The sequence below is a fragment of the Mobula birostris genome, chromosome 2, assembly GCF_030028105.1.
Source record: "Mobula birostris isolate sMobBir1 chromosome 2, sMobBir1.hap1, whole genome shotgun sequence".
Taxonomy (NCBI): domain Eukaryota; kingdom Metazoa; phylum Chordata; class Chondrichthyes; order Myliobatiformes; family Myliobatidae; genus Mobula; species Mobula birostris.
The window spans coordinates 174,597,912-174,625,547 of record NC_092371.1 but is presented as its reverse complement, the minus strand read 5'-3'; the positions used below and the strand labels follow the sequence as shown (position 1 = coordinate 174,625,547).

Genomic DNA, 27,636 nt, shown 5'->3' with positions numbered 1-27,636 from the left:
TGCAACTTCAGAATATTAAACTAATTCAAGAAACTCAAGGGAGTCTGAAAATACGGATGTATACTTCAAGCGCATGTATCATGTGATAGCATCATGATGTATGCAATAAAGAGATTTTTTACATATAGCTGTATTTAATCATTGAAATGCTTAATCAACCAATATATATTGTGGCGAGCATTCTGTCCATGATAACAGGCGAGAAAAGCTTGTTTATCTCAACTGGCATCTTTATTGTGACAAGCACAAAACAGACGGCGGGGGGGGGGGGCTATGACCCGGGGAGAGAACCCACTCAGTCACGTACAAATGGCGGAGGTGATGATCACCCCCCCCCCCCCCCCCGGTTACAGTCAGGGTGACCCACAAACACACATGCAAATAACTGTATAACCCAAGATGAAATGTAACAATAAATAAACTTGAACATCCCACCATAATGCCAGAAAAGTATTTTAAAACAGGAACAATAAGTAGCTCTGATTATTCAGAACTCTGGAGCAAGCTGTTAACTACACCCCTTCCCCCTGGAGCACCACACTATATATATGGCTGGGGAGTGGGGAACTTCTTCTCGTTACAAATGTGGAATGAGTGCTGCTCAGCAAGCCATCTGTTTAACCCTGGACCAATCACTGGGCAATTTACAATGACAAGTTAACCTACTAACAGGTGCATCTTTGGACCGTGGGAGGAAACTGGAGCACCAGGAGGAAACTCATGGGGAAAACATACGAATTCCTTACAGATAGCTATGGCAAACATGAGAAAACCTGCAGATGCTGGAAATTCAAGCAACACACACAAAATGCTGGTGGAACGCAGCAGGCCAGACAGCATTTTGTATGTATGCTACTGTGACGCCTGGTTTAATTTATGCACATTTATCATCATGCTTCAAAGCATTGCTAGGATACTTACAAAATGTTGGCCAAATCTTAAATTTAATTTTCTATCTTGCTATTGATCCAGTCTTTGAAATAATGCACAAGGAGTATGGCACTTAATGCAAATTGAGGAACAAAATGTTATCTGTTCAGGATTTTAATTGCTTTTCTTTCCATCCAGGCCTGGGCTTCATGTGTGACAGGTCACGATAAAGGGAAAGACTTCTAATAAGAGAAAACAAAGATTATGGCATAATTACTGAGTATTATGTGTCTACTGATAATGGTGCAATCACTCGAATCAAGTATGATCTTCTGCTAAGGGTTTGTCTATTGGTGGCTGTAGAGGCCGATCAACATTCCGCATACTCTGGTGCAGTGTGGGCAAGAGTAAGTGGTGACTGTGGTTCGTGGTTTGGTCCTTTGGTTGTTCATTCTCCTCTTTCGCAGCTGTGGCACAGCAAAGGTCATTCTCAAGACTCACAGCTCGCTCTTGAACAGATTTCCGCCAGGTGCATCTATTGGGTGTTCAGTCTTCCCAGTTTTTAGATGTAGTGTTGGCTTACTGGAGGTTGATTTTCATGTTATCTTTGAACTGTTTCCTTTGCCCACTGGAGGCTCACTGACCTTTCTTCAACTGGGAGTAAAGAATCTGTTTGTGGAGATGTGAGTGAGGCATCCGGATGATATTACCTATCCATTGGAGTTGGTGTTGCTTTATCGTGCTGGAGATGCTGTTCATGTTGGCCTCCTCCAGTATGCTTTTGTCAGTGCATCCATCCTTCCAGTTGATCCTCAAAAAGTTTTATAAGGGCATTTGGTGATATTGTTCTCGGGCTTTCAGCTGCATTCTATAGGTGGTCAGTGATAACTGATTCAACTATTCCCTGACCACTGATAACCTAAGTTTTGCTTCTGTATTTAACCATTGTGTGTATTTAATTTTCTGCAGAAAGGCACACTTTCAGAGTGATTTTGTTTGTTATATTTTGGAAAATATGTTTCTGTGTCTTTTAGGAAGCTACTTCAGAGATATGGGTCCTTAAGTGGTGAACAAATTAATACCCATCTAATTTAATTGTTCTACACAGTTTTGTATTACAGATTCCTTGCATAGAATTTAATGAGGAAATTGTGGCATGAATAGTTTCTTTGTTCTGTATGTGCCAAAATTATTAGGGCAATATATTTCACTGAGTTTATAATTTTTTTTAATTATAGCAAAGAAAATCCTCCTTGTCTAACAGAGGGAATTGAAAACAGTGTTTAATGTTTACTCATGATGGGGAGGTGTTTGACTAACCTCAGCTTCCTGTGAGTTACATAGTGCAAAATCAGAAAATGCTGGAAACACTCAGCAGGACAAGCAGTGTCTGTTGAGGGGAGAGAGTTAAGATATTGGATTTGAAATATCGGGTTAGATTGATAGTATGCAAAATTATGAGGGGTATAGATAGGGTAAATGCAAGCAGAATTTTTCCACTGTAGTTGAGTGGGACTAGAACGAGAGGTCATGGGTTAAGGGTGATGGATGAAATATTTTAGGGGAAGATGAGGGAGAACATCTTCACTCAGAGGGTGTTGAGAGTGTGGGAAGAGCTGCCTGTGGAAGTTATTGGATGCGAGTTCGATTTCAACATTTAACAGAAATTTGGATAGGAGGTGTATAGAGGGCTGTATCCAGCTGCGAGTCAATAGGACGAGGCAGATTAATAGATCGGCATGGACTAGATGGGCTGAATAGTCTGATTACGTGCTATAGTGTTCTATGATTCTTTGAGTATTCAGTAGCAGAGAAGGTAGGGGAGCAGTGGGTATAACAAATGGAATATCTCTGATTGGGAGAGATCAAATGGGTTAATGGGGGTAGTTACAGGCACACTAAGCTTCTTTGTGCAAAGCCTTGTAACTGATGAGGCTGTGGATGACATAAACAGAATGTGAAAACCTGGCCAAAATGATGACAGACTAAAATGGTTGATTCTGATACAGACAGAAAGAAGGACTGAACTAGGGCAGCAGAGCAGTTATGACAGCACCAGTGACCCAGGGTCAGATTCGGCCGCTGTCTGTAAGTAGTTTGTACATGACTGTGTGGATCTCCTCCAGGAGCTCCAGTTTCCTACCACATTCCTAAGATGTACAGCTGAGTTAATTGGTCTCATGGAAGTAATTGGACAGTGCAGATTTGTTGGACTGGAAGGGCTTGTTACAATGCTGTATTTCTAAAATTAAAAATAATACATAAAGATATGGCCTTTTCTATAGAGTCATGCAGACTACAATATGCCCAGTCAGAAGATGGAGTCATAGGTTCAAAGAACACTCATCATCATCATGGCTTGGCTTCGTGAACGAAGGTTTAGGAAGGGGGCTGCCCATGTCTGCTGCAGGCTCGCTGATAGCTGATGAGGCCAATACGGGACAGGCAGGTCCAGCCACAGCGGCTGCAAGGGAAATTCTGTTCTGGGTTTGGTGCTGCTGTGTCACAGTTCTTCCTCCTTCTCCTTTTGTCCTCAATGCCAGCCCTGCGTGCGTTCTCCAAGGAGGAGACAGACTGGTGAATGGTGTGTTGCCAGGCCTCGCAATTGGAGGCTAGATTAGACCACCGGCAATGGTCAATGTGACAGGCACCAAGGGATTTCTTCAGAGAGTCTTTGTACCTCTTCTTCGGTGCCTCTCTGTCACGGTGGCCAATGGAGAGTTCGCCATACAGCACAATCTTGGGCTGGTGACGATCCTCCATCCTGGAGATGTGCCCTGCCCAGCGCAGCTGCGTCTTCAACAGCATGGCCTTGATGCTGGTGATCTCCGCCTGTTTGAGGACTTCGATATTGCTGTCAAAGTCACTCCAGTGGATGTTGAAGATGTTGTGGAGGCAGCGCTGGTGAAAACGTTCAAGGAGTCGTAGGTGGTGACAGTAGGTGACCCATGACTCGGAGCTGTACAGGAGAGTGATCAGTACAACAGCTCTGTACACGCTGACCTTTGTGCCTTCCTTCAAATGTTTGGTGTTCCAGATTCTTTAGTACAGCCTGCCGAATGTGCTGTTTGCCTTTGCCAGTCTGTTGTCAATCTCTTTGTCGATCCTGGCATCTGATGAGATGGTGCATCCCAGGTAGCTGAACTGGTGGACTGTCTTCAGCTCTACCTCACCGATGGTGATGCAGGGAAGGTGGTAGTCTTCCTGAGGTGCAGGCTGATGGAGAACTTCTGTCTTCTTCAAGCTGACTTCCAGTCTGAAGAGCTCAGCAGCCTCTGTGAAGCAGGATGTTATACGCTGGAGGGCTGTCTCTGTGTGGGCAGCTCAAAGAGTACTACAGTCTATTTCGTCCATGCTGAACTATTATTCTGCCTTTTCACAATGACCCACGTCTGGACCATAGCCTTAACCCCTCTAATCCATGTACTTATTCAAACTTCTCTTAGATGCAGTGTTGTTCCTTCAGTTTGTGATGGGATTTGTTGTAACTGTACTGGAGTAGAACATTAAAATGCCCTCATTAATTCATCTGGTCTCACCCTATAAGTGATACTTCCCCTGTTCTAACCTGCCCTCTCCCACCTTCTCTCCAAATGAAAGCTATCTTGTTTCTGTTCCTTTCAGTGATCTGACAAAAGGTCTGGGACCTGCAATGTTAACCGTTTCTCCACCCACAGATGCTGTCTGACCTGCTGAGTATTTCCAGCATTTTCTGCTTTTGATTTCCAATCTTCCAGCTTTTGGACTTTTCCAGAATGTTGTGACTGGTTTAACATTTCTTTATTGCATTTGACTGCACTCAAAGTAGTTATTAAAATTGCACTTCTTTAGTTGCATCTTGCCTTTGAAACATTTTTATATTTATTTAGCATTACAGCATAGTAACAGGTGCTTTCAACCCAATGAGACTGTGCCAACTTATTAACCACGTGTGTCTAATTAACTCATACATTTTTGGAATGCGGAAGGATACTGGAGCACCCAGAGGAAACCCATGTTAGTCATGGGGAGAATGTACAAACTCCTTACAGACTGAAGTAGGAATTGAACCCAAGTTGCTGGCATCGCAAAGCGCTATGTTTCTGTACCATGTCTGAATACACTAGTGAACAGAAGTTGCCACCTTGAATCTTGGCCATGGCCAACTTAAAGTATCAGTTAAATATATGTTTGCTGTATCTCCATTAGAACCATATCAAAATGTTAACTTCGCCAATATTGTTAGTTTGAATAATATGTCCATCTGTGCTTCCTTATAGGTGATAGTGCTGGCTTATGTGGAGATCCTGGCATCCCAGTTCATGGTTCAAGACTAGGTGATGAGTTCAAGATAAGGAGTCTCCTGCGCTTTAACTGTGAAGCTGGTTATATACTAAGAGGATCTTCGGAACGATCCTGCAAACCAGATGGATCCTGGTCAGGAATTCAACCAGTGTGTGAAGGTAGGCATTGTGGTAAGACAAATGAATAGAAAATAATTGAACCCAAGATCATCAACAAAAACAAAGGAAGACTTCATAGGTAGGATGTGAAAGCTTTAGAGACGGTGCAGAGGAGACTTACCAGGATATTGCCTAGATTATAGAGCATGCCTTATGAGCAAACGTGGCACATGTTTTAATGCACACGTGACAAATAAAGCTAATCTTTAATCTTTAACATCTTTTTTTCTCTTTAGGAGCAAGGTCATTGCCTATTACACAACTGACTCCACCGAACAAATGTCTACAAAATCAACTACTTGTATTTTATGAAAAATTATTTGCGTAAGGATTCACTTACATGCATAGTTAAGACAGACATTAGGAACATTTTAAAATATTTACAACTGGCACATTACAACACTTGCATACTGTGTTCAGAAGACAATATAGAAAGATTATCTTTATTCATCACATATACATTGAAACATACAGTGAAATGCATAGTTGGCATCATATCAAATCAGCAAGGATTATGCTGGGCAGCCTGCAAAAGTTGCCATGCTTCAGTGGCCAACATAGTATGCCCACAACTCACTAACCCTACCCATATATATATTTTAGTTTCAATTGGACTGGCATAGTTTTTAAATAGGCTCTGGAATCAGTAATGCTGATGTGAAATGTCACTGCTTTTTTTTAAGAGTAGCTTTATTTCTACTTGTACATCAAAACGTACGGTGAAATGTCATTTATGTCAACAAATAACACAGTCCATGATATACAGGGGGTACAGTACAACATCAAGCTAGGGTTCAATAGGTGGGTAGCTGGGCAGTGCAGCTTGTTGGGCTGGAAGGGCCTGTTCTGCACTGTATCTTGAAGTAAATACGCAAACATGAGGAATTCTGCAGATGCTGGAAATTCAAGCAACACACATCAAAATTGCTGGTGAACGCAGCAGGCCAGGCAGCATCTCTAGGAAGAGGTACAGTCAACATTTCGGGTCGAGACCCTTCGTCAGGACTAACTGAAGGAAGAGCTAATAAGACATTTGAAAGTGGGAGGGGGAGGGGAGATCCAAAATGATAGGAGAAGACAGGAGGGGGAGGGATGGAGCCAAGAGCTGGACAGATGATTGGCAAAAGGGATATGAGAGGATCATGGGACAGGAGGCCCAGGGAGAAAGAAGAGGAGGAGGGGGGAAAAACCCAGAGGATGGGCAAGGAGTATAGTCAGAGGGACAGAGGGAGAAAAAGGAGAGTGAGAGAAAGAATGTGTGTATATAAATAACGGATGGGGTACAAGGGGGAGGTGGGGCGTTAGCAGAAGTTAGAGAAGTCAATGTTCATGCCATCAGGTTGGAGGCTACCCAGACGGAACATAAGGTGTTATTCCTCCAACCTGAGTGTGGCTTCATCTTTACAGTAGAGGAGGCCATGGATAGACTTATCAGAATGGGAATGGGATGTGGAATTAAAATGTGGCCACATTTTAATAAATAAATGGCTTGCCCACAACTCACTAACCCTCCTGTACGTCTTTGGAATATGGGATCAAACTGAGCACCCAGAGGAAAGCCACATAATCGCAGGGAGAATATACAAGTTCATAAGAACATAAGAAATAGGAATAGGCAGAAGCAAGAATTCAACCCCCAATTGATGAAAACTGACACTGTAAGGTGATGCACCAACCACTCAGAATGTTACTATGTTATCCTTTTGTAACCTCCTTCCTTTGGACTTTTGTATTGGTCAACCTGGTCAGAGTTGGGAGACCAGTCTATGGTACGAACTGCCAGAGGAAGTTTTCAAGATGGTACATTAATAAAATTTAAAAGACAGTTGGGAAGGTACGTGGATAGGGCAGGTTTAGAGGGATGGCAATCTTCTTCCACTTGGACCTGTTGGGCCAAAGGGACTATTTCTGTGATGTGTAACTCCATGGTTCCACCTGAGATTGTTTTGTATCATAGACTCCTAGATTTTGAAAGCTTGAGGTTGTTTGTCGTTTGTGATTATTAAAGATTCAAAATCAAATCACAGAACTTCTTGATCCTGCTGATGTGTGGGAGTGGCTGTTTGTCAAAATCACCGTGTAAATTGTCACTGAAGGTTTTTAAAGAAGAGGGATACAAAATTATGAAGGGTATAGATAGGGTAAATGAAAACAGGCTTTTTTCACTGAGATTGGGTGAGACCAGAACTCGAGGTCATGATTTAAGGGTGGAAGGTGAAATGTTTAAGTGGAACATGAGGGGGTCCTTTTTCACTCAGAGGGTGGTGAGAGTGTGGAATGAGCTGCCAGTGTAGGTGTTGGATGCAGTTTCAGTTTCAATATCTAAGAGAAGTTTGGATGGGTACATAGATGGGAGGGATATGAAGGGTTATGTTGCAGATGCAGGTTGGTGGCACAAGATGGAATAATAGATTGGCTTGGGTGAGACAGGCTGAGGGATCTGTTTCTGTTCTATAGTATTCTATGAATCTATCCTTGCTCAATTAAATAAGATCCAAGTGAATAGAAGTTGAATTGATGTTTGCTGAAGGGAGAGCTCATAAGGCATTTTCGGGTTGGAGGTGCAACCGTTCACCTTCTGTCTAGGTAGCCTCCAACCTGATGGCATGAACATAGATTTCTCTAACCAGTAATTTTCCTCCTCCCCTTCTTTCTTCTTCAATTCCAAACTCTGCCCCCCCACCTCTTCTCCTCACCTATCCATAGCCTGCCCTGGTGCTCTTCCTCCTTCCCCTTCTCCCATGGTCCACTGTCTTCTCTTATCACATTTTCTACCTGTCACCTCCCAGCTTCTTACTTCATTCCCCCTCCCCCACCCACTTGGTTTCACCTGCCAGCATCTAATGTACACCTTCCCCTACCCCCAAGTTTTTATTCTGGATTCTTCCCCCTCCCTTTCCAGACCTGATGAAGGGTCTCGGCCTGAAGCATCGACTGTTCATTCTTCTCCGTAGATGCTGCCTGACATGCTGAGTTCCCTGGCATTTTGTTTGTGTTCGTCATAAGGCATGGCTGGCTCTGGGTGAGAAGCATAGTTAGTCATTGATGTGACTGGAACAGAGTTGCAAGGAGAACAACCTGGACTTTTTCACCCCAATATATGTAGTTATTCTGATTTAGGACAAACAAGTTCTTGAGCCAATGTAGATAACATCATTGTTGCTGGGTCAAAATCATAGAATTCCCTCCCTAACAGCACTGTGGGTGTACTTTCACCTCAGGGACTGCAGCAGTTCAAGAAGGCAGCTCATCACCACCTTCTCAAGAGCAACTAGGGATGGGCAATAAATGCTGGCTTAGCTGACAATGCCCATATCCCGTAAAAGAATACATTTTTAAAAAGGCTACAGATGCTGAAATCTGTAGCAACTCATCATGGCGGATTCTGATCTCTAATATTGACAATTCCTTCCCCCCAACGTTCCAGCTGCTTGCTTGACCTGCTGATTTCCTGCAGCAGATGGACGGGTTAGGATTAGTGAGTTGTGGGTTGGAGAAATCTATGTTCATGCCATCAGGTTGAGTTGCAGAAACATAGCAACTCTTGCGCTGCTCAGCCCAATCATTGCTGACTATATTTAATGCAGACATAGAACATAGAATACTACAGCACAGGAACAGACCCTTCGGCCCACAATGTTGTGCCAAACCAATTAAGTTAGTAATTGAATGGCCAACTAAACTAATCTCTTCTTCTTACACAATATCCTTCCGTTTTCCTCACATTCAAGTGCCTATCTAATCATACCTTAAAACTCCCTGAAGTTTCTGCCTCTACCACCACCCCAGGCAGCACATTCCAGACATTCACCACTCTCTGTGTAAAACAACTTGCCCGTCACATCTCCTTGTGAATTATCCCTTCTCACCCTTAAATACAAGCCTGCTGGTATTAGACAGTTCAACATAGTTCACACATGTTCTGTCTGTGCTACTCATAATCTTATAAACCTTTATCAACCCTCCTCTCAGCCTCTGCTGCTGAAGAGAAAACCTTTTGTTATATCCAATGCCCTCTAATTCAGCAATACATTTCACTGTGTGCTTGATGTATATGTAACAAACAAAGCTAATCTGTCTCTCAGCAGATCAATTCATGCTCCAGTTACCAGCATCAGTAGCCTTCTGTACGTTGCATGTGACGAGTAGGCGTCAACGTAAGGCTATAGTCAAAGTCAAAGTAAATTATTACCAAAATACACATGTCATAAATAGATATACTACCCTGAGATTTATTTTCTTACAGGAAAATAAAGAAATACAATAGTACACTCAGTGGCCACTTTTTCGCACCTCGTGTACCGAATGAAGTGGACACTGAGTGTATGTTTATGGTCTTCTGCTGCTGTAGCCCAACCACTTCAAGGTTCTACATGTTGTGAATTTAGAGACGCTTTTCTGCACACCACTGTTGTAATGCAAGCTTGTTTGAGTTACTGTCACCTTGAACCAGTCTAGCCATTATCCTCTGACCTCTCTCATTAACGAGGTGATTTTGCCCATAGAACTGCCATTCACCAGATGTCTGTATTTTGTACCATTTTCTGTAAACTCAAGAGACTGTTGAGTTCCTGTTTTTATATGTAAGGATATTCCATTTAGAATTGTGAATTCTTTTAAATATTTGGGTATTATCATTACAAAAAAAATAGGGATCTTTATAAAGCTAATGTAGTTCCTTTATTGGACTCTATGAAACAATTATTTTCCAGATGGAATCCTCTTACACTTTCTTTAATAGGTCGTATTCATGCCGTGAAAATGCTGATTTTACCTAGATTTTTATATATTTTTCAAAATATATCTATCTTTCTAACCAAAAATTTTTTGATCAAATTGATTTTACTATTTTGTCCTTTATTTGGAATAATGAAAAACCAAGAGTTAATAAGTTTCATTTACAAAATCTAAAGAAAATGGTGGACTCGCGTTACCTAATTTAAGATTGTATTATTGGGCTGTTAATATTCAACAATTATATTTTTGGTTATATTGTCTCGATAAGTACCAAAAACCAGCTTGGATTGATTTGGAATTTAAAGCTATTAATCAATTTTTTTTAACTTCACTGATAGGAGCTCCATTACCTTTACAACTTGCTAAAATTTCCAATTTAAATTTCTACCCTGTTATTAAACAGTCCTTATGGAATTGGTTTCAGTTTCGCAACTCTTTTAATTTTAAACAATTTAAATTGTCTAGTCCCGTATTTCAAAATTTGCTATTTAAACCTTCAATTACTGATCCCATCTTTCTTTAACGGAGAAATAAGGGGATTTGTTCTCTTGCAGATTTATTTAACGATGGTCAATTGATGTCTTTTGAAGTGTTAATTAGTAAATATTCTCTCTCTCTCTCTCACACACATTTCTTGCAATATTTACAGGTTAGATATCTTTTACAAAAATATGTTTCTACGTTTCCATATATGCAAGAATCTGATTTGTTGGACACCATTTTGAATATGAATCCCTTAGTCAGAGGCTCCATTGGTAGAATTTATAATTTATTTTTACTACAAAAAGATAACCTCTCACTGCATAGGACCATAGAAACTACAGCACAGAAACAGGCCCTTTGGCCCTTCATGGCTGTGCCGAACCATTTTCTGCCTAGTCCCACTGACCTGCACACGGACCATATCCCTCCATACATCTCCCATCCATGTATCTGTCCAATTTATTCTTAAATGTTAAAAAAGAACCCGCATTTACCACCTCGTCTGGCAGCTCATTCCATACTCTCACCACTCTCTGTGTGAAGAAGCCCCCCACCCAATGTTCCCTTTAAACTTTTCCCCCCTCACCCTTAACCCATGTCCTCTGTTTTTTTCTCCCCTTGCCTCAGTGGAAAAAGCCTGTTTGCATTCACTCTATCTATACCCATCATAATTTTATATACCTCTATCAAATCTCCCCTCATTCTTCTACGCTCCAGGGAATAAAGTCCTAACCTATTCAACCTTTCTCTATAACTGAGTTTCTCAAGTCCCAGCAACATCCTTGTAAACCTTCTCTGCACTCTTTCAACCTTATTTATATCCTTCCTGTAATTTGGTGACCAAAACTGAACACAATACTCCAGATTCGGCCTCACCAATGCCTTATACAACCTCATCACAACATTCCAGCTCTTATACTCAATACTTCGATTAATAAAGGCCAATGTACCAAAAGCTCTCTTTACGGCCCTATCTACCTGTGACGACACTTTTAGGGAATTTTGTATCTGTATTCCCAGATCCCTCTGTTCCATTGCACTCCTCAGTGCCTTACCATTAACCCTGTATGTTCTACGTTGGTTTGTCCTTCCAACGTGCAATACCTCGCACTTGTCAGTATTAAACTCCATCTGCCGTTTTTCAGCCCATTTTCCCAGCTGGTCCAAGTCCCTCTGCAGGCTCTGAAAACCTTCCTCACTGTCTACTACACCTCCAATCTTTGTATCATCAGCAAACTTGCTGATCCAATTTACCACATTATCATCCAGATCATTGATATAGATGACAAATAACAATGGACCCAGCACTGATCGCTGTGGCACACCACTAGTCACAGGCCTCCACTCAGAGAAGCAATTCTCTACCACCACTCTCTGGCTTCTTCCATCGAGCCAATGTCCAATCCAATTTACCACCTCTCCATGTATACCTAGCGACTGAATTTTCCTAACTAACCTCCCATGCGGGACCTTGTCAAAGGCCTTACTGAAGTCCATGTAGACAATATCCACTGCCTTCCCTTCATCCACTTTCCTGGTAACCTCCTCGAAAAACTCCAACAGATTGGTCAAACATGACCTACCACGCACAAAGCCATGTTGACTCTCCCTAATAAGCCCCTGTCTATCCAAATGCTTGTAGATTCTGTCTCTTAGTACTCCCTCCAATAACTTACCTACTACTGACGTTAAACTCACCAGCCTATAATTTCCCGGATTACTTTTCGATCCTTTTTTAAACAACGGAACAACATGAGCCACTCTCCAATCCTCCGGCACTTCACCCGTAGACAGCGACATTTTAAATATTTCTGCCAGGGCCCCCGCAATTTCAACACTAGTCTCCTTCAAGGTCCGAGGGAACACTCTGTCAGGTCCCGGGGATTTATCCACTTTAATTTTCCTCAAGACAGCAAGCACCTCCTCCTTTTCAATCTGTACAGTTGCCATGGTCTCACTACTTGATTCCCTCAATTCCATAGATTTCATCCCAGCTTCCTTAGTAAATACAGACGCAAAAAACCTATTTAAGATCTCCCCCATTTCCTTTGGTTCCACACAAAGCCGACCACTCTGATCTTCAAGAGGACCAATTTTATCCCTTACAATCCTTTTGCTCTTAATATACTTGTAAAAGCTCTTTGGATTATCCTTCACTTTGACTGCCAAGGCAACCTCATGTCTTCTTTTTGCCCTCCTGATTTCTTTCTTAAGTATTTTCTTGCACTTCTTATACTCCTCAAGCACCTGATTTACCCCGTTTTCTGTACATTTCATACAACTCCCTCTTCTTCTTTATCAGAGTTGCAATATTCCTTGAGAACCAAGGTTCCTTATTCCTATTCAATTTGCCTTTAATCCTGACAGGAACATACAAACTCTGCACTCTCAAAATTTCCCCTTTGAAGGCTTCCCACCTACCAATCACATCTTTGCCAGAGAACAACCTGTCCCAATCCACGCTTTTTAGATCCTTTCTCATTTCTTCAAATTTGGCCTTCTTCCAGTTCAGAACCTCAACCCTATACTTAAGGACCAGATCTATCCTTGTCCATGATCAAACTGAAACTAATGATGTTATGATCACTGGAACCAAAGTGCTCCCCTACACAGACTTCTGTCACTTGCCCTAATTCGTTTCCTAACAGGAGATCCAATATTGCATCCCCTCTAGTTGGTACCTCTATATACTGATTTAGAAAACTTTCCTGAACACATTTTACAAACTCTAAACCATCTAGACCCCTAACAGTATGTGAGTCCCAATCAATGTATGGAAAATTAAAATCCCCTACCACCACAACTTTATGTTTCCTGCAGTTGTCTGCTATCTCTCTGCAGATTTGCTCTTCCAAGTCTCGTTGACTATTGGGTGGTCTGTAATACAATCCCACTAATGTGGCCATACCTTTCCCGTTTCTCAGCTCCACCCATAAGGACTCAGTAGACAAGCCCTCTAATCTGTCCTGCCTGAGCACTGCTGTAATATTTTCCCTAACAAGCAATGCTACTCCCCCACCTTTCATTCCTCTACCTCGATCACATCTGAAACATCGGAACCCTGGAATATTAAGCTGCCAGTCCTGCCCCTCCTGTAGCCAAGTTTCACTAATTGCTGCAACATCATAATTCCACGTGTCAATCCACGCCGTCAACTCATCCCCCTTCCCCGCAATACTCCTAGCATTGAAATATATACACCTCAGAAGATTTTTACCACCACTCACAACTTTTCTATCAGCGGATTTGCTTAAACTTTCAGTATCATTTATTTTCACCCCAGCCACACTGTCAGCTCTGGCACTCTGGTTCCCATCCCCCTGCAAATCTAGGTTAAAGCCTCCCCAATAGCACTAACAAACCTCCCTGAAAGGATATTGGTCCCCCTGTAGTTCAAGTGTAACCCGTCTCTCTTGTACAGGTCCCACCTGCCCCAGAAGAGGTCCCAATGATCCTGAAATCTGAAACCCTGCCCCCTACACCAGTTCCTCAGCCACTTGTTCCTCCTCCAGAGCATCCTATTCCTACCCTCACTGGCACTTAGCACAGGTAGCAGTCCTGAGATTACCACCCTTGAGGTCCTGCTTTTCAACTTCCTACCAAGCTCTCTGTACTCACTGTCCAGGACCTCTTCACTCTTCCTTGCTATGTCATTGGTGCCTATGTGCACCACGACATCTGGCTGGTCACCCTCCCACTTCAGAATGTCATGCAATCGATCAGAGACATCCTTGACCCTGGCACCTGGGAGGCAACAAACCATCCTGGATTCTCTGTCACGACCACAGAACCTCCTATCTGCACCTCTAACTATCGAGTCCCCTATCACTACCGCTCTCCTCTTTTTCCCCCCTCCCTTCTGCACTGCAGAGCCAGACTCAGTGCCAGAGATCCGGCCACTGCAGCTAGTCCCAGATAAGTCATCCCCCCCAACAGTATCCAATGCGGTATACTTGTTGCTGAGGGGAATGGCCACAGGGGAACCCTGCTCTGCCTGCCCTTTCCTCTTCCCTCGCCTGACAGTGACCCAATTTCCTGTCCTCTGCTCCTTTGGCGTAACTACCTCCCTGTAGCTACGATCTATAATCTCCTCATTCTCCCGAGTGATCCGCAGGTCATCCAGCTCCTGCTCCAGTTCCCTAACGCAGTTTGTCAGGAGCTGCAGCTGGATGCACTTCTTGCAGGTGTCATTGTCAGGGACACCAAAGGGCTCCCTGACTTCCCACATCCTGCAAGAGGAGCATTCCAACATTCTGCCTGGCATTCTCTCTACGCTAGACAATCTGAACAAAAAACTTACTGGAACCTACCCTGGCCTGTGCCTGTTCTCACCGAAGCCTGTTTGAGCCAAAGCCGCCCCACTCTGACTCAGTCCACTCCGACGACGGCCGCTACAACGATGGCCGCTGTATATGGTGGTCTGCTTTTTAAACCTTGGCTCGCTACGTCACGCGCCTGCGCAGTGCAGACCCTTCTCCCCAAGCAGTTCTTTAAAAAAAAACGACTTTTTCGACCCGAAATTCTTCCGCTCAGTTCTTCAGCTACTTGCTTCGACTGAAACAAGAACCACTGAAACTTTCCCTTTTTAAACCTTGGCGCGCTACGTCACGCGCCTGCGCAGTTGCAGACCCTTCTCCCCGAGCAGTTCTTTAAAAAAACAAGATTAAACAAGATTGGGAGAGAGAACTTAATATGACTTTTATTAATGAAGATTGGTTGTGAGTTCTGAAAATGGTTAATTCTTCTTCGATATGTGCCAATCGTTGTTTAATTCAGCTTAAAATTGTTCACCGTTATTATTTAACATAGGAGAGGCTATCCAAAATATTTCCTAATATGGATAATTATTGTGATAGGTGCAAAAATGAAGTAGCTACTTTGTCACATATGTTCTGGTCATGTCCCTCATTGAAATCTTTTTGGAAATCCTTATTTTCTACAATTTCTAAAGCTTTGAAAATTAATTTACAACCTAATACATTGACTGTTCTATTTGGAATAGTTCCGCATCGCATTCAGGGTATTTCATTTTCAAACCAACATGTAATTGCATTTGTTACATTGTTAGCAAGAAGAGCTATTTTATTGAAGTGGAAAGATACCTCCGCTCCTGCAATAACTCAATGGTTTTCCCAAGTAATGTTATGTCTTAGTTTAGAAAAAATTAGAAGTAGAACTTTTGATCCCCGATTTGATTTTGAGAGAAGGTGGGGCTCTTTTGCTAAATATTATCATTTAATTTGAATCAATTTATATGGTTTCTTTCCAATTTTATGTTATATAAATGTGATTTGGTGGTGGTTTTCTTTTTCTTCTTTTATATATATATAAATGATTGTGAGACGTATTGCTCCAGGAGTTGGTTCCTAATGTTTTTTTTTCCCTTTCTGTTTTATAGTTAGTGGGTTTTTTTTTTAGTTAGCTGGGGTTCTCTTTTTTCCTTCTTTTCCTTTTATTAATTTTTTAATTAGCATACATAAGTTTTTTCCATCAGCTTTATTAATTACATATACTAATTTGTTGAATTTCTGTATTTTATAGCTGTAGAAGATTATATATTAATAAAAAGATTTAAAAATGAAGAGACTGTTGAAAGTGAGTCCCAGGAGATCAGCAGTTTCTGTGATACTCAAACCACCCTGCCTGGCACCAACAATCATTCCACAGTCAAAATCACTTAGATTACATTTCTTCCCCACTTTAATGTTTAGTCTGGACAACAACTGAACTTCTTGACCATGTCTGCATGCTTTTATGCATAGAGTTGCTGCAACATGATCAACTGATTATATATTTCCATTAATAATCAGGTGTACAGGTGTACCTAATAAAGCGGCCACTAAGTGTCTAAGGAAGAATTTCAAATTAGATGAATGAAGAGTTAGATACTGAGAGATAGTTCATTCAGAATATCTGTTGGAGGGGTGGTAACATACAGAGAAGCCAACAGCTCATGAATAGAAATTAGATTTTTTGTCAATATTTTAAATTGTTAAATGATGCTCTCAACACTACAGGTGTAGGATAAATTGTTTCACCTACATCATCCTCGAAGTTGCAACTTCCCAAAGGACATGCTTGTACCTTGAAGTGCTCTCAATGTCATTGCTGCCTGGATACTAATACCTTCCTTCCATCTGTTGTAGCTGTGTCATGTGGGAATCCTGGTACACCAGAAAATGCGAGAATAGTTTACAGCGACGGTATTCTCTTCTCCAGCTCCATAACTTATGCCTGCCGGGAAGGTTATAAAACATCTGGGCTCACAACACGGCACTGTACCGCAAATGGAACGTGGACAGGATCAGCGCCTGATTGCACAGGTTGGCGCTGCAAATGAAAATGCATAAGGCACATTAAAAATGCCCATATTCCCATCCTGCCTCATTCCTTCTTCTATCCCCAAGCGTGATCCAAGTTTGTGTATTTATTCTTATTCTAACCATTATTTATTTGCTTATTTTTAAATTATTGTTATTATTTTATTACTAGTTTTATTATTCATATTTATTTAAAGTATTTCTATTATTTTACAAAATATATTCACATATAATATAGAACATAGAACAGTACAGCACAATACAGGCCCTTCGGCCCACAATGTTGTGCCGACCCTCAAACCTTGCCTCCCATATAAGCCCCCACCTTAGATTCCTCCATATACCTGTCTAATAGTCTCTTAAACTTCACTAGTGTATCTGCATCCACCACTGACTCAGGCAGTGCATTCCACGCCCCACCACTCTCTGAGTAAAAAGTCTTCCTCTAATATCCCCCTTGAACTTCCCACCCCTTACCTTAAAGCCATGTCCTCTTGTATTGAGCAGTGCTGCCCTGGGGAAGAGGCGCTGGCTATCCACTCTATCTATTCCCCTTATTATCTTGTACACCTCTATCATGTCTCCTCTCATCCTCCTTCTCTCCAAAGAGTAAAGCCCTAGCTCCCTTAATCTCTGATCATAATGCATACTTTCTAAACCATATAGGTATATATATTTTAAATTTATATATATATATATATTTAAAATGCTGTACATTTTAAAATTTATGCATTATTGTATCTGAACATATTTCAGAAACATAACATTATAATATGTCATACATGATTAATACAAATATTCATATATCATATGATATATGTCATTTATATGCACCTAGATATAGTTCAGTTTGCACTTGAACTGGAGGGGTCTAATATCCTAGCAAGAAGGTTGTTTGTGCTGCACAGGGGTTTTAACTAGAGTTGCAGGCGGATAGGAACCAGGTCACCAGAACTGATAGAGTAGAAGTTGTGGAGAAAGATGTTGTTAAGCCTACATACAACACACAAAAAATGCTGGAGGAACTCGCAGGCCAGGTGGCATCTACGGAGAAGAGTACAGTTGATGTTTTGGGCCGAGACCCTTCTGCAGTACGCAAAAGGTTGAGCACGATGGGACTGATGTTCTGAGCAATGCAGTGGATATTTCAATGCAAGGAGTATTATAGAAAAGGCAGTGGAGCTCAGGGCATGGATCAGCATGATGACGTTGAAGCCATTAGTGATTTTGTTGTAGGACAGTCATGACTGGCCGCTCATTGTTCTGGGGTTACGTGGAATTAGATATGATAGCGCAGGAAGAATTAAAGGGAGCAGAGATGACATGACTAGTCGGGGAAAATGTCATGGCAGTGCTCAGTCAGGACAGACTGTAGAGCTTGTGGAGTCAGGCTTTATGGGTAGAATTGAGGCATAAGAAATGTATGACCATATTAAAGGGATTACTGTATAATATTGACTACTTAAGAATTTGCGGGATTTACAGGAGGAAATTTGTAGTGAGATCGATGACTGTTGCAAGAAACACATAGCTGTGATATTAGATGATTTTAATTTTCCACATACTGTATTGACTGGGATTCCCATACTGTTAAAGGGCTGAATGGGAAAGAGTTTGTGAAATGTGTTCAGAAAAGTTTCCTTAATCAACTGAAAGAAATCCCAACTAGAGACAGTGTGATATTTGATCTCCTATTAGGGAGTGAGATAGAGCAGGTGACAGAAGTTTGTGTAAGGGAAAGCTTTGCATCTAGTCATCATAATGCCATAAGTTTCAAGGTAATTATGGAAAAGGATAGGTCTGGTCCTCGGGTTGAGATTCTAAATTGGAGAAAGGTCAATTTTGATTGTATCAGAAAGGATCTGGCAAGTGTGGATTAGAATAGGGTTGTTTTCTGGCAAAAGTGTACTTGGAAAATGAGAAACCTTCAGAAGTGAAATTTTGACAGTACAATGTTTGCATGTTCCTGGTTTTCAAGAGATATTGGGGCCCTGGGTAAGTAAAAGAAGAAGGTGCAGAGCAGGTATTGGCAGGTAGGAACAAATGATGTACTTGAGGAGTATAAGAAATGCAACGGAACACTTAAGAAGAAAATCAGGAGGTTTAAAATAAGACGTGGTTGCTCTAGCAGACAAGGTGAAGGAGAATCCTAAGGGCTTCGACAGATATGTATATTGAGAGTAAAAGGACAGCAAGTGACCAAATAGCTCCACTGGAAGATCAGGGTGGCAGTGGTAATCTAAGCGTGGAGCTGAAAGAGATGTGGGGGGTGGGGGGAGATCTCAAATGGATTTTTTTGAGATTGTTTGTGATTGGATTACTAGACTGCAAAGACTCTTCCAGGGATGCCTACCCTGAAGACGTTTAAATCTTCCCTTCGACAGGAGTTCAGTGAAACCTTCTCTCACTTCTCCCCCTGTGATAGTTGCTGCTCTCCGACTCTTCAACCATGTGCCTGCTACCCAGACCCACTACTACAGCCATTTATCACCTTGTGTTTCTCTCTCCCCTTCCCCCACCTTTTAAATCTACCCCTCATCTTCTTTTCTCCGGTCCTGCTGAAGGATCTCAGCCCAAAATGCCGACTGTACTATTTTCCATAGATGCTGCCTGGCCAACTGAGTTCCTTCAGTACTTTGTGTGTTTTGCTTGGATTTCCAGCATCAGCAGATTTTCTCATTTGTTTTTTGCATCTATATTTACTAGAGAGATAGACACAGAGTCAAAGCAGCAGTGAGTTCATGAAACCCATACAGATTACAGAGGAAAAGGAGGTATTTTCTGTAAGACAAATTAGGGTAGATAGATACCCAGGACCTAACAAGGTGTTTCCTCTTACCCTGTGCGAGGTTTGTGTAGAAAATGCAAGGGTCCTAGCAGACATATTTAAAACATACTTAGCCACTGGTGAGGTGCCAGAGGATTATAGGATAGCTAAGGTTGTTTTGTCATTTATGAAAGGCTGTAGGAATAAGCCATGAAATTATAAGCAGGTGAACCTGACATCAGTAGTGGGAAAGTGATTTGAAGATATTCTAACTGCAAACATGAGGAAATCTGCAGATGCTGGAACTTCAAGCAACACACATAAAAATTGCTGGTGAACGCAGCAGGCCAGGCAGCACCTATAGGAAGAGGTACAGTCGACGTTTCGGGCCGAGACCCTTCGTCAGGACTAACTGAAAGAAGAGCTGGTAAGAGATTTGAAAGTGGGATGGGGAGGGGGAGATCCGAAATGATAGGAAAAGACAGGTGGGGGAGGGATGGAGCTAAGAGCTGGACAGGTGATTGCCAAAAGGGATATGAGAGGATCATGGGACGGGAGGCCTAGGGAGAAAGAAAGGGGGAGGGGGGAAGCCCAGAGGATGGGCAAGGAGAATAATGAGAGGGACAGAGGGAGAAAAAGAGAGAGAAAAAAATAATAATAATAATAAATAAATAACGGATGGGGTATGAAGGGGAGGTGGGGCATTAACGGAAGTTAGAGAAGTCAACGTTCATGCCATCAGGTTGGAGGCTACCCAGACGGAATATAAGGTGTTGTTCCTTCAATCTGAGTGTGGCTTCATCTTGACAGCAGAGGAGGCCGTGGATAGACATATCAGAATGGGAATGGGACGTGGAATTAAAATGTGTGGCCACTGGGAGATCCTGCTTTCTCTGGCGGACAGAGCGTAGGTGCGATGCGGATGCGGCCTTCTATGTATTGGCGAGACCCGACGTAGGCTGGGAGACCATTTCGCTGAACACCTACGCTCTGTCCGCCAGAGAAAGCAGGATCTCCCAGTGGCCACACATTTTAATTCCACAAGTATTTGAATAGACAAGGACTGATTAGAGATAGTCAATATGGCTTTGTACATGATAAGTCATATCTAACCAATTTTGTAGAGTTTTTTGAGGAAGTTACCAGCAAATTTGAAGACAAAGCAGAGGATGATGTCTAGATGGCCTTTAGCAAGGTCCTGTATGGGAGGTTGGAAAACATTTTTCAGTAGCTTGGTAGGAAATTGGATTAGACATTAGCTTCATGGGAGAAGCCAGAAAGTGGTAGTAGATGATTGCTTTTCTGACTATAGGCCCATGACTAGTGGTGTTCTGCAGGGATCAGTGCTGGGTCCTTTGTTGTTTGTCATCTATATTAATGATTCAGATGATAATGTGGTAAACCGGATCAGCAAATTTGAGGATGACTCCAAAATTGTGGGTGCAGTGGATAGCAAGAAAGACTATCAAAGCTTGCAGGGGGATCTGGACCAGATAGAAAAATGGCAGATGGAATTTAATGCAGACAGTGTCAGAGTTCGCACTTTGGGAGATCATCCAGGGTAGGTCTTACATGGTGAGCAGTAGGGCATTGAGAAGTGCAGACGAGCAGAAGAGTAATCTAAGAATACAGATCCATAATTCCTTGGAAGTGGCGTCACAGTTAGATAGGGTTATAAAGACAGCTGTTGGCACATAGGCCTTCATAAATCAATGCATTGAGTACAAGAGTTGGGAAGTTATGTTGAAATTGTATAAGATGACGTTAAGGCCTAATTTGGAGTAATGTGTGCAGTTTTGGTTCCCTACCTACAATTAAGAAATAAATAAGATTGAAAGAGTGCTGAGAAAATTTACAAGGAGGTGGCTAGAACATGAGGACCTGAGTTATAAAGAAAGGTTGAATAGGTTAGGACTCTATTCTCTAGAATGTAGAAGATGGGAAGAAAATTGATAGAGGTACACAATTATGAGGAGTATAGATACAGTAAAGCCACACTCAGATTTTTCTTTTTCCTCTGAGGCTACAACTAGTGGTTATGGGTTAAGAATGAAAAATGAAATGTTTGAAGGGAACACAATAGGGAAGTTCTTCACTCAAAGGATTGTGAAAGTGTGGAATAAGATAGAACAAAGGAAAAGCTATAATAGAATGGAGAATGAAATGTTACAGTTAGAAGTAAAATGCATGATCATAATAAGGTAGATTGTGGTGTGTCAGGAGTCCATCTTATTGTACTAGTGAACCATTCAGTATTCTTAACAATGGGGTAGAAGTTGTCCTTGAGTCTGGTGGTACATTCTTATAGGCTTTTGTATCTTCTACCCGATGGGAGAGGCGAGAAGGGTGAATGTTCAGGGTAAGAAGGGTATTTGATTAAATTGGCTGTTTTACTGAGGCAGAGAGAAGCATAGATAGAGCCTATTCCATTTTGCTGTAACTGGATTAGAAAATAATGAATTGTGGTGCTCATCACAGGCAACGGTATAGAAATATGACAATAGAGGTCAGAAAGATTGACATGTAGGGCTGTTTGCCCTAGTTTGTTTTAATGAGAAGAATAGCCTTAGATAGCCTGAGATAAAATCCTTGTGATTAAACAAGAAAGAAGGACTATAATTTTTCACAACCAAACTAATCCAACTGAATGAAATGAGTGGAGTCTTGATTTAGAATCTCACTTTTTAGAATCCATTATCAATATGGTCGAAAGAAAAAAAAATGCAGCTTAAAAAACACACACACAATAGTGTGAAAAATGAATCACGGCATTGGTGAAAGGTGAAGACACTATCTGAGGAATCCAAACAAATAAAAATATATTATGATAGAGAGATGATCTAAGGAATTGAAAAGAGAGACAATAAATGGCACTAGAAAACATAGATAACATTCAGTAAGATGCACTCTTATCACTGTTATCCTGACTGGTTGTATCATGGCCTGATTTGGAAACACAAATGCCTAAGAATGGAAAAACCCATAAAAAGCAGAAGGTATAGACCAGTCCATCACAGGAAAAGCCCCCTCCCCTCACCACTGAGCACATTTACCAAAAATAAGCAGCATCTATCATCAGGAGCCCCCACTATCTGGGCCATGTTATCTTCTCACTGCTACCATCCAGAAGGAGGTATAAAAGCCTTAGGTTCCACATCACCAGGTTGAGGAGCAGATATTATTCCTCAATCATCAGGCTCCTTAACAAATGTGTACAACTTCACTCAGCTCCACACTGGACTGATTTCACAACCTATGGACTTACTTTCAAGGGGTGTCCAACTCATGTTCTCAGAATTATTTATCTATTTATTTATTTATTTTATTTGCACAGACTGTCAAACTTTGTGACCCCTCCCCCTCCCATTTTCAAATCTCTTACTAGCTCTTCCTTCAGTTAGTCCTGACGAAGGGTCTCGGCCCGAAACGTCGACTGTACCTCTTCCTAGAGATGCTGCCTGGCCTGCTGCATTCACCAGCAACTTTGATGTGTGTTGGTTGGTCAAACTTTGTGTGTTGTTTTTCATTGATTCTATTGTATTTCTTTGTTCTACTGAGAATACCTGCAAGAAAATGAATCACAAGGTAGTATATGGTAACACATAAGTACTTTAATAATAAATTTACTTTGAACTTTGATTATATATTCATCTTTGCTTCACATTATTTAAATTAAGTGAGACATGACCCTCAAGAAAAACAAGAATTAAACTTGCTTCATCTGTTCTGTAATTATTTGAAAGTTAGAAGTGGTAAACTTAACTTTGCTTCATATCTTCCCTTGTATTCAGAACCAGTGTTTCATAATGAAATTTTAACATTGTTGTATAATTCTCAAATCATGATTTTAATTTGCAGCATAGACTCCAGAGAACAAACAAAATGAAAGATTGCATGAAGCATTCCGTCAGTTGGTCCCATTGGGTGCTTGATAGGGAGGTAGATAGGGACAATTGACTGCACACTGTCGTTATTGTATGACTGCACTCTCCTCATTTAATTAAAACTAATAGTAACAACTCCTAATCACTTTATGATTGTCACATGTACCGAGATACAGTGAAAGACTTTTTTTATGTCTCCCATACACATCTTTTCAAAACATAAGTAAGCTGATACACAGTACAAAGGAAAAGGTATTAACTGAATACAGCATATACAAGCAGTGATCACATTAATAGGTACAGGAGCGGAACCTAATGTAGACTTCTGCTATAACCCATCCAGTTCAAGGTGAGACATGTTGTGCAGTCAGAAATGCTGTTCTGCACACCAGCGTTGTAATGCATGGTTACTGTTGCTTTCCTGTCAGCTTGAACATGTCTGGCCATTCTCCGACCTCTGTCATTAACAATGTGTTTTCATCCATAGAAATGCCACAGACTGGATGTTTTTTTTCTGTGTTTCACACCATTCTCTGTAAACTCTAAAAATTGTTGTGTGCGAAAATCTCAGGAGATCAGTTCCTGCGATACACAAACCAATATTCAATCCACAGTCGAAGTCACAAAGTCATTCTAATGTTTGGTCTGAACAACAACTGAACCGTCTGACCATGCCTTCATGCTTTTATGCATTGAGTTGTTGCCACATGACTGGCTGATTAACTATTTGCATGAATGAACAGGAGTACAGGTGTATCTAATAATGTGACCACTGAGTGTAGTGTCATACTTACAGAGAAGTAGATAATATGGTGCAAAGCTTTGGTAAGGTAGAGTGTGAAATCAGGAATTCAACTTTATTGGATAAGAAGTCCATTCAATAGTCTTATAACAGTGGGATAGAAGCTGCTCTTGGTACATGCTTAAACACTAGAGATTCTACAGATGCTGGAAATCTAGAGCAATACACTCAAGGCTGGAGGAACTCAGCAGGTCAGGCAGCATTTGTGGAGAGGAATAAACGGTCAAAGTTTTGGAACAGAAACCTTCCTCACAACTGAAAAGGAAGGGAGTAGAGGTCAGAATAAAAAAGAAGGGGAAGAGGAATGACTTGTAAACACAAGAGATTCTACAGATAACCTGAATCCCGGAGCAATACACACAAAAGCCTAGAGGAACACAGCAGTCAGGTAGCATCTGTGGAGGGGAATAACCAGTCAACATTTTATGCCAAGACCCTTCATCAGCTCCTGAAAGAAATTTGAGAAGCCTGATCATGGGACAATAATCATGAAATCATAATCTTCCAATCTACCAGCATTACATTTATGATTTTATTGAACAGTAAATATAACCATCTTGTCTTTAATGAGGAAAAGAAGACTGTTGTTGTAATTTGTTAATTGTTGTCTTTTTTTTCCTATCTATGATTAATTGCAGTTATTGACTGTGGTGACCCAGGTGCATTAGCTAATAGCATTCATCTGGGAAATGACTTCACCTATAATAAGACAGTGATATATCAGTGCAACCCAGGCTTCTGGATGGAAACTGCTTCATCTTCCACTCTCCGCTGCATGAAGAATGGTTCTTGGAATCAGACCAAACCTGCCTGTAAAGGTATGAACAGCAATCACCTGATCCATCACGAATGGACATTGTGAAAAACATATGAGCATTCTTTGCACATGGATGATTAAAAATTGGAGGGTTATGTAGGAGGCAAGGGTTAGATTAATCTTAGAGTAGGTTAAAAGGTCAACACAACATAATGAGCCAAAGGGCCTGTACTGTACTGAAGTGTTCACTGTTCTATGTTCTAACCTGCACAGTTAGTTAGTCTCCATTCATTGGTTCTATATGTGTCAATAATTTATATTGTACAAGTAGTCTTGGTGTATTTGAGCAGCCAGTTTGTGAGTCTTTATGTATAGTTTTATTCATATATTTTATTGCATTTCTTTACTTTCTTGAAAATGCATTGAAGAAATTGTTTATTGGCATAGTATATGGTGACATATACATACTTTGGTAGTAAATTTACTTTGAACTTTAACTTTGAGGTTAAGCTGCCCAGAGAATGAGGCTGATTTGTCTAACTATTTATTGATCACAACTTACATAGAGATTGGTAGGGCATTGAGGAGTGCAGTAGAACAGAGGGATCTGGGAATATAAATCCATAATTCTTTGAAAGTGGTGTCAAAGACAGATAGGGTCATATTAGCCTTTGATAAGGTCCCTCACAGGAGGTTGTTCAAGAAGATTCAGTAGCTTTGCATTAAAGATGAAGTAGTAAATTAGATTTGACATAGGCTTCGTGGGAGAAATCAGAGAATGATATTTGCTGGTTGCCTCTCTGGAACCTCTGACTAGTCATGTACCGTGCCGATTGGTGCTGGGTCCGTTGACGTTTGTCATCTATATCAACCATCTGGGTGATAACGTGGTAAACTAGATCAGCATATTTGCGGATGTCACCAAATTGGGACATAGTGGACAATGAGGAAGGCTGTCAAAGCTTGCAAAGGGATCTGGACCAGCTGGAAAAATAGGTGGGAAAATGGCATTTGGAATTCAATGCAGACACATGAAAGGTGTTGCACTTTGGGGGGACAAATCAGGGTAGGACCTTCACAGTGAGCTACTTGTGACACAGGGCACAGAGGAGTGCAATGGAACAGAGAGATCTGAGAATACAGATCCATAATTCCTTTAGAGTGCTGTCTCAGGTAGATAAGGTCATAAAGAGAGCTTTTGGTACCTTGGCCTTCATAAATCAAAGTACTGAGTTCAGGAGTTTGGATGTTATGTATAATTTGTATAAGATGTTGGTGAGGCCAAACTTGGAGTACAGTGGGTTTTGGTGAATTGGGCCATCGGCTAATCAGGGCAGCCATTTATCTGGGACAACTCTTTTAAAAAAAAAATTAAAACAAATTGGAAAAAAATGCCGGGATTCTCTTCATTTGTTTGGAATACTCTGCTGCTTACTTAGGTTAGGAGATTGTTGCTGTACAGGTTCTCATTAGTGTCAGTCATGCACTTGTATGGCTGGCAGATGCTGCACTGTGCTTGGAACAAATAGATTTTAAATAGTGTGTGATGGTGTTCAAAAAGCAGTGAATTTTGTCACTGACAATTGGTGATAAATAGGCAATAAAACAATTCTGAACTGTTTTACTCACTGTAGTTTCAACAATTCAGGCTTGGAGATATAAACGGCTGGGAATGTAAATGAAACAATTTTACTACTTCAAGTTAGGACTATGAATACTGTAATTTGAAGGTACTGACAATCCTCTTGAATGTTACAATGAACATGAAGATTTAGAGGATCCAATTGCTGATAGCATTGTATGAAGACAGTATATTATCTGCAATAGGGGTCTGTCTGTTGATTTTCTTCATTGCGTACGCAGGATGAATTCCTCTGTTGATAATTATTAGGAACTAATACACAGTTTTATAATGCTGTAGTACTGCTGGTGAGGTTCTAATTTGTTCTGTATTTAATTTAAATACATAATTTGTTACTTAATTTTTTTCTTATGTTTAACTTTTTAATTACTTCCATGAAACTTAAGCTAATTGGGGTGTCTGCTTAATTAGGCTAAAATGTGTGGGTTCTAATGCATCCCAATTAACTGGAATTGACTATTATTTACACTTCTGGTCACTCACCCACAGGAAAGATAATAAGGAAGAGTGCAAAGAAAATATACAAGGACGTTGCTGGGACTTGAGGATCCGAGTTATAGGGAAAGGTTGAATAGGTTAGGACTTTATTCCTTGGCGTTGCAGGAGAATTAGGGGAGGGAGAGCTTATAGAGAAATGCAATAGGAAAAAAGGATATAGGTAGGGTAAATCCAAGCAAGCTTTTTCCACTGAGCTTGTTTGAAACTATAACTAGAGGTTAAAGGTTAAGAATGAAATGTGAAATATTTATTGGGAACATGAGTGGGACCTTCTTCACTCAGAGGGTAGTGAGAATGTGGAACGAGCTACTAACAGAGGTGGTAGATGCGGGTTTGATTTCAATATTTACTAGAAGTTTTGATAAGTACATGAATGAGAGGGGTATGCAGAGCTGTGATTCAGGTGCATTTTAATGGGATAAGGCAGAGTAACA

The 27,636-nt window shown here is 41.1% G+C and overlaps 1 protein-coding gene across 1 annotated transcript in view; it reads left to right on the top strand.

The window, feature by feature from the left end:
- The window catches only part of csmd1a (CUB and Sushi multiple domains 1a), a 2,254,753-nt gene that overhangs the window by 2,155,810 nt on the left and 71,307 nt on the right, over positions 1-27,636 (top strand). Inside the window, exons 57-59 of the mRNA XM_072251121.1 lie at positions 5,130-5,312; positions 16,679-16,855; positions 24,944-25,123. Of these exons, the coding sequence (XP_072107222.1) occupies positions 5,130-5,312; positions 16,679-16,855; positions 24,944-25,123 (540 nt within the window). The remainder of the gene's footprint in view (positions 1-5,129; positions 5,313-16,678; positions 16,856-24,943; positions 25,124-27,636) is intronic.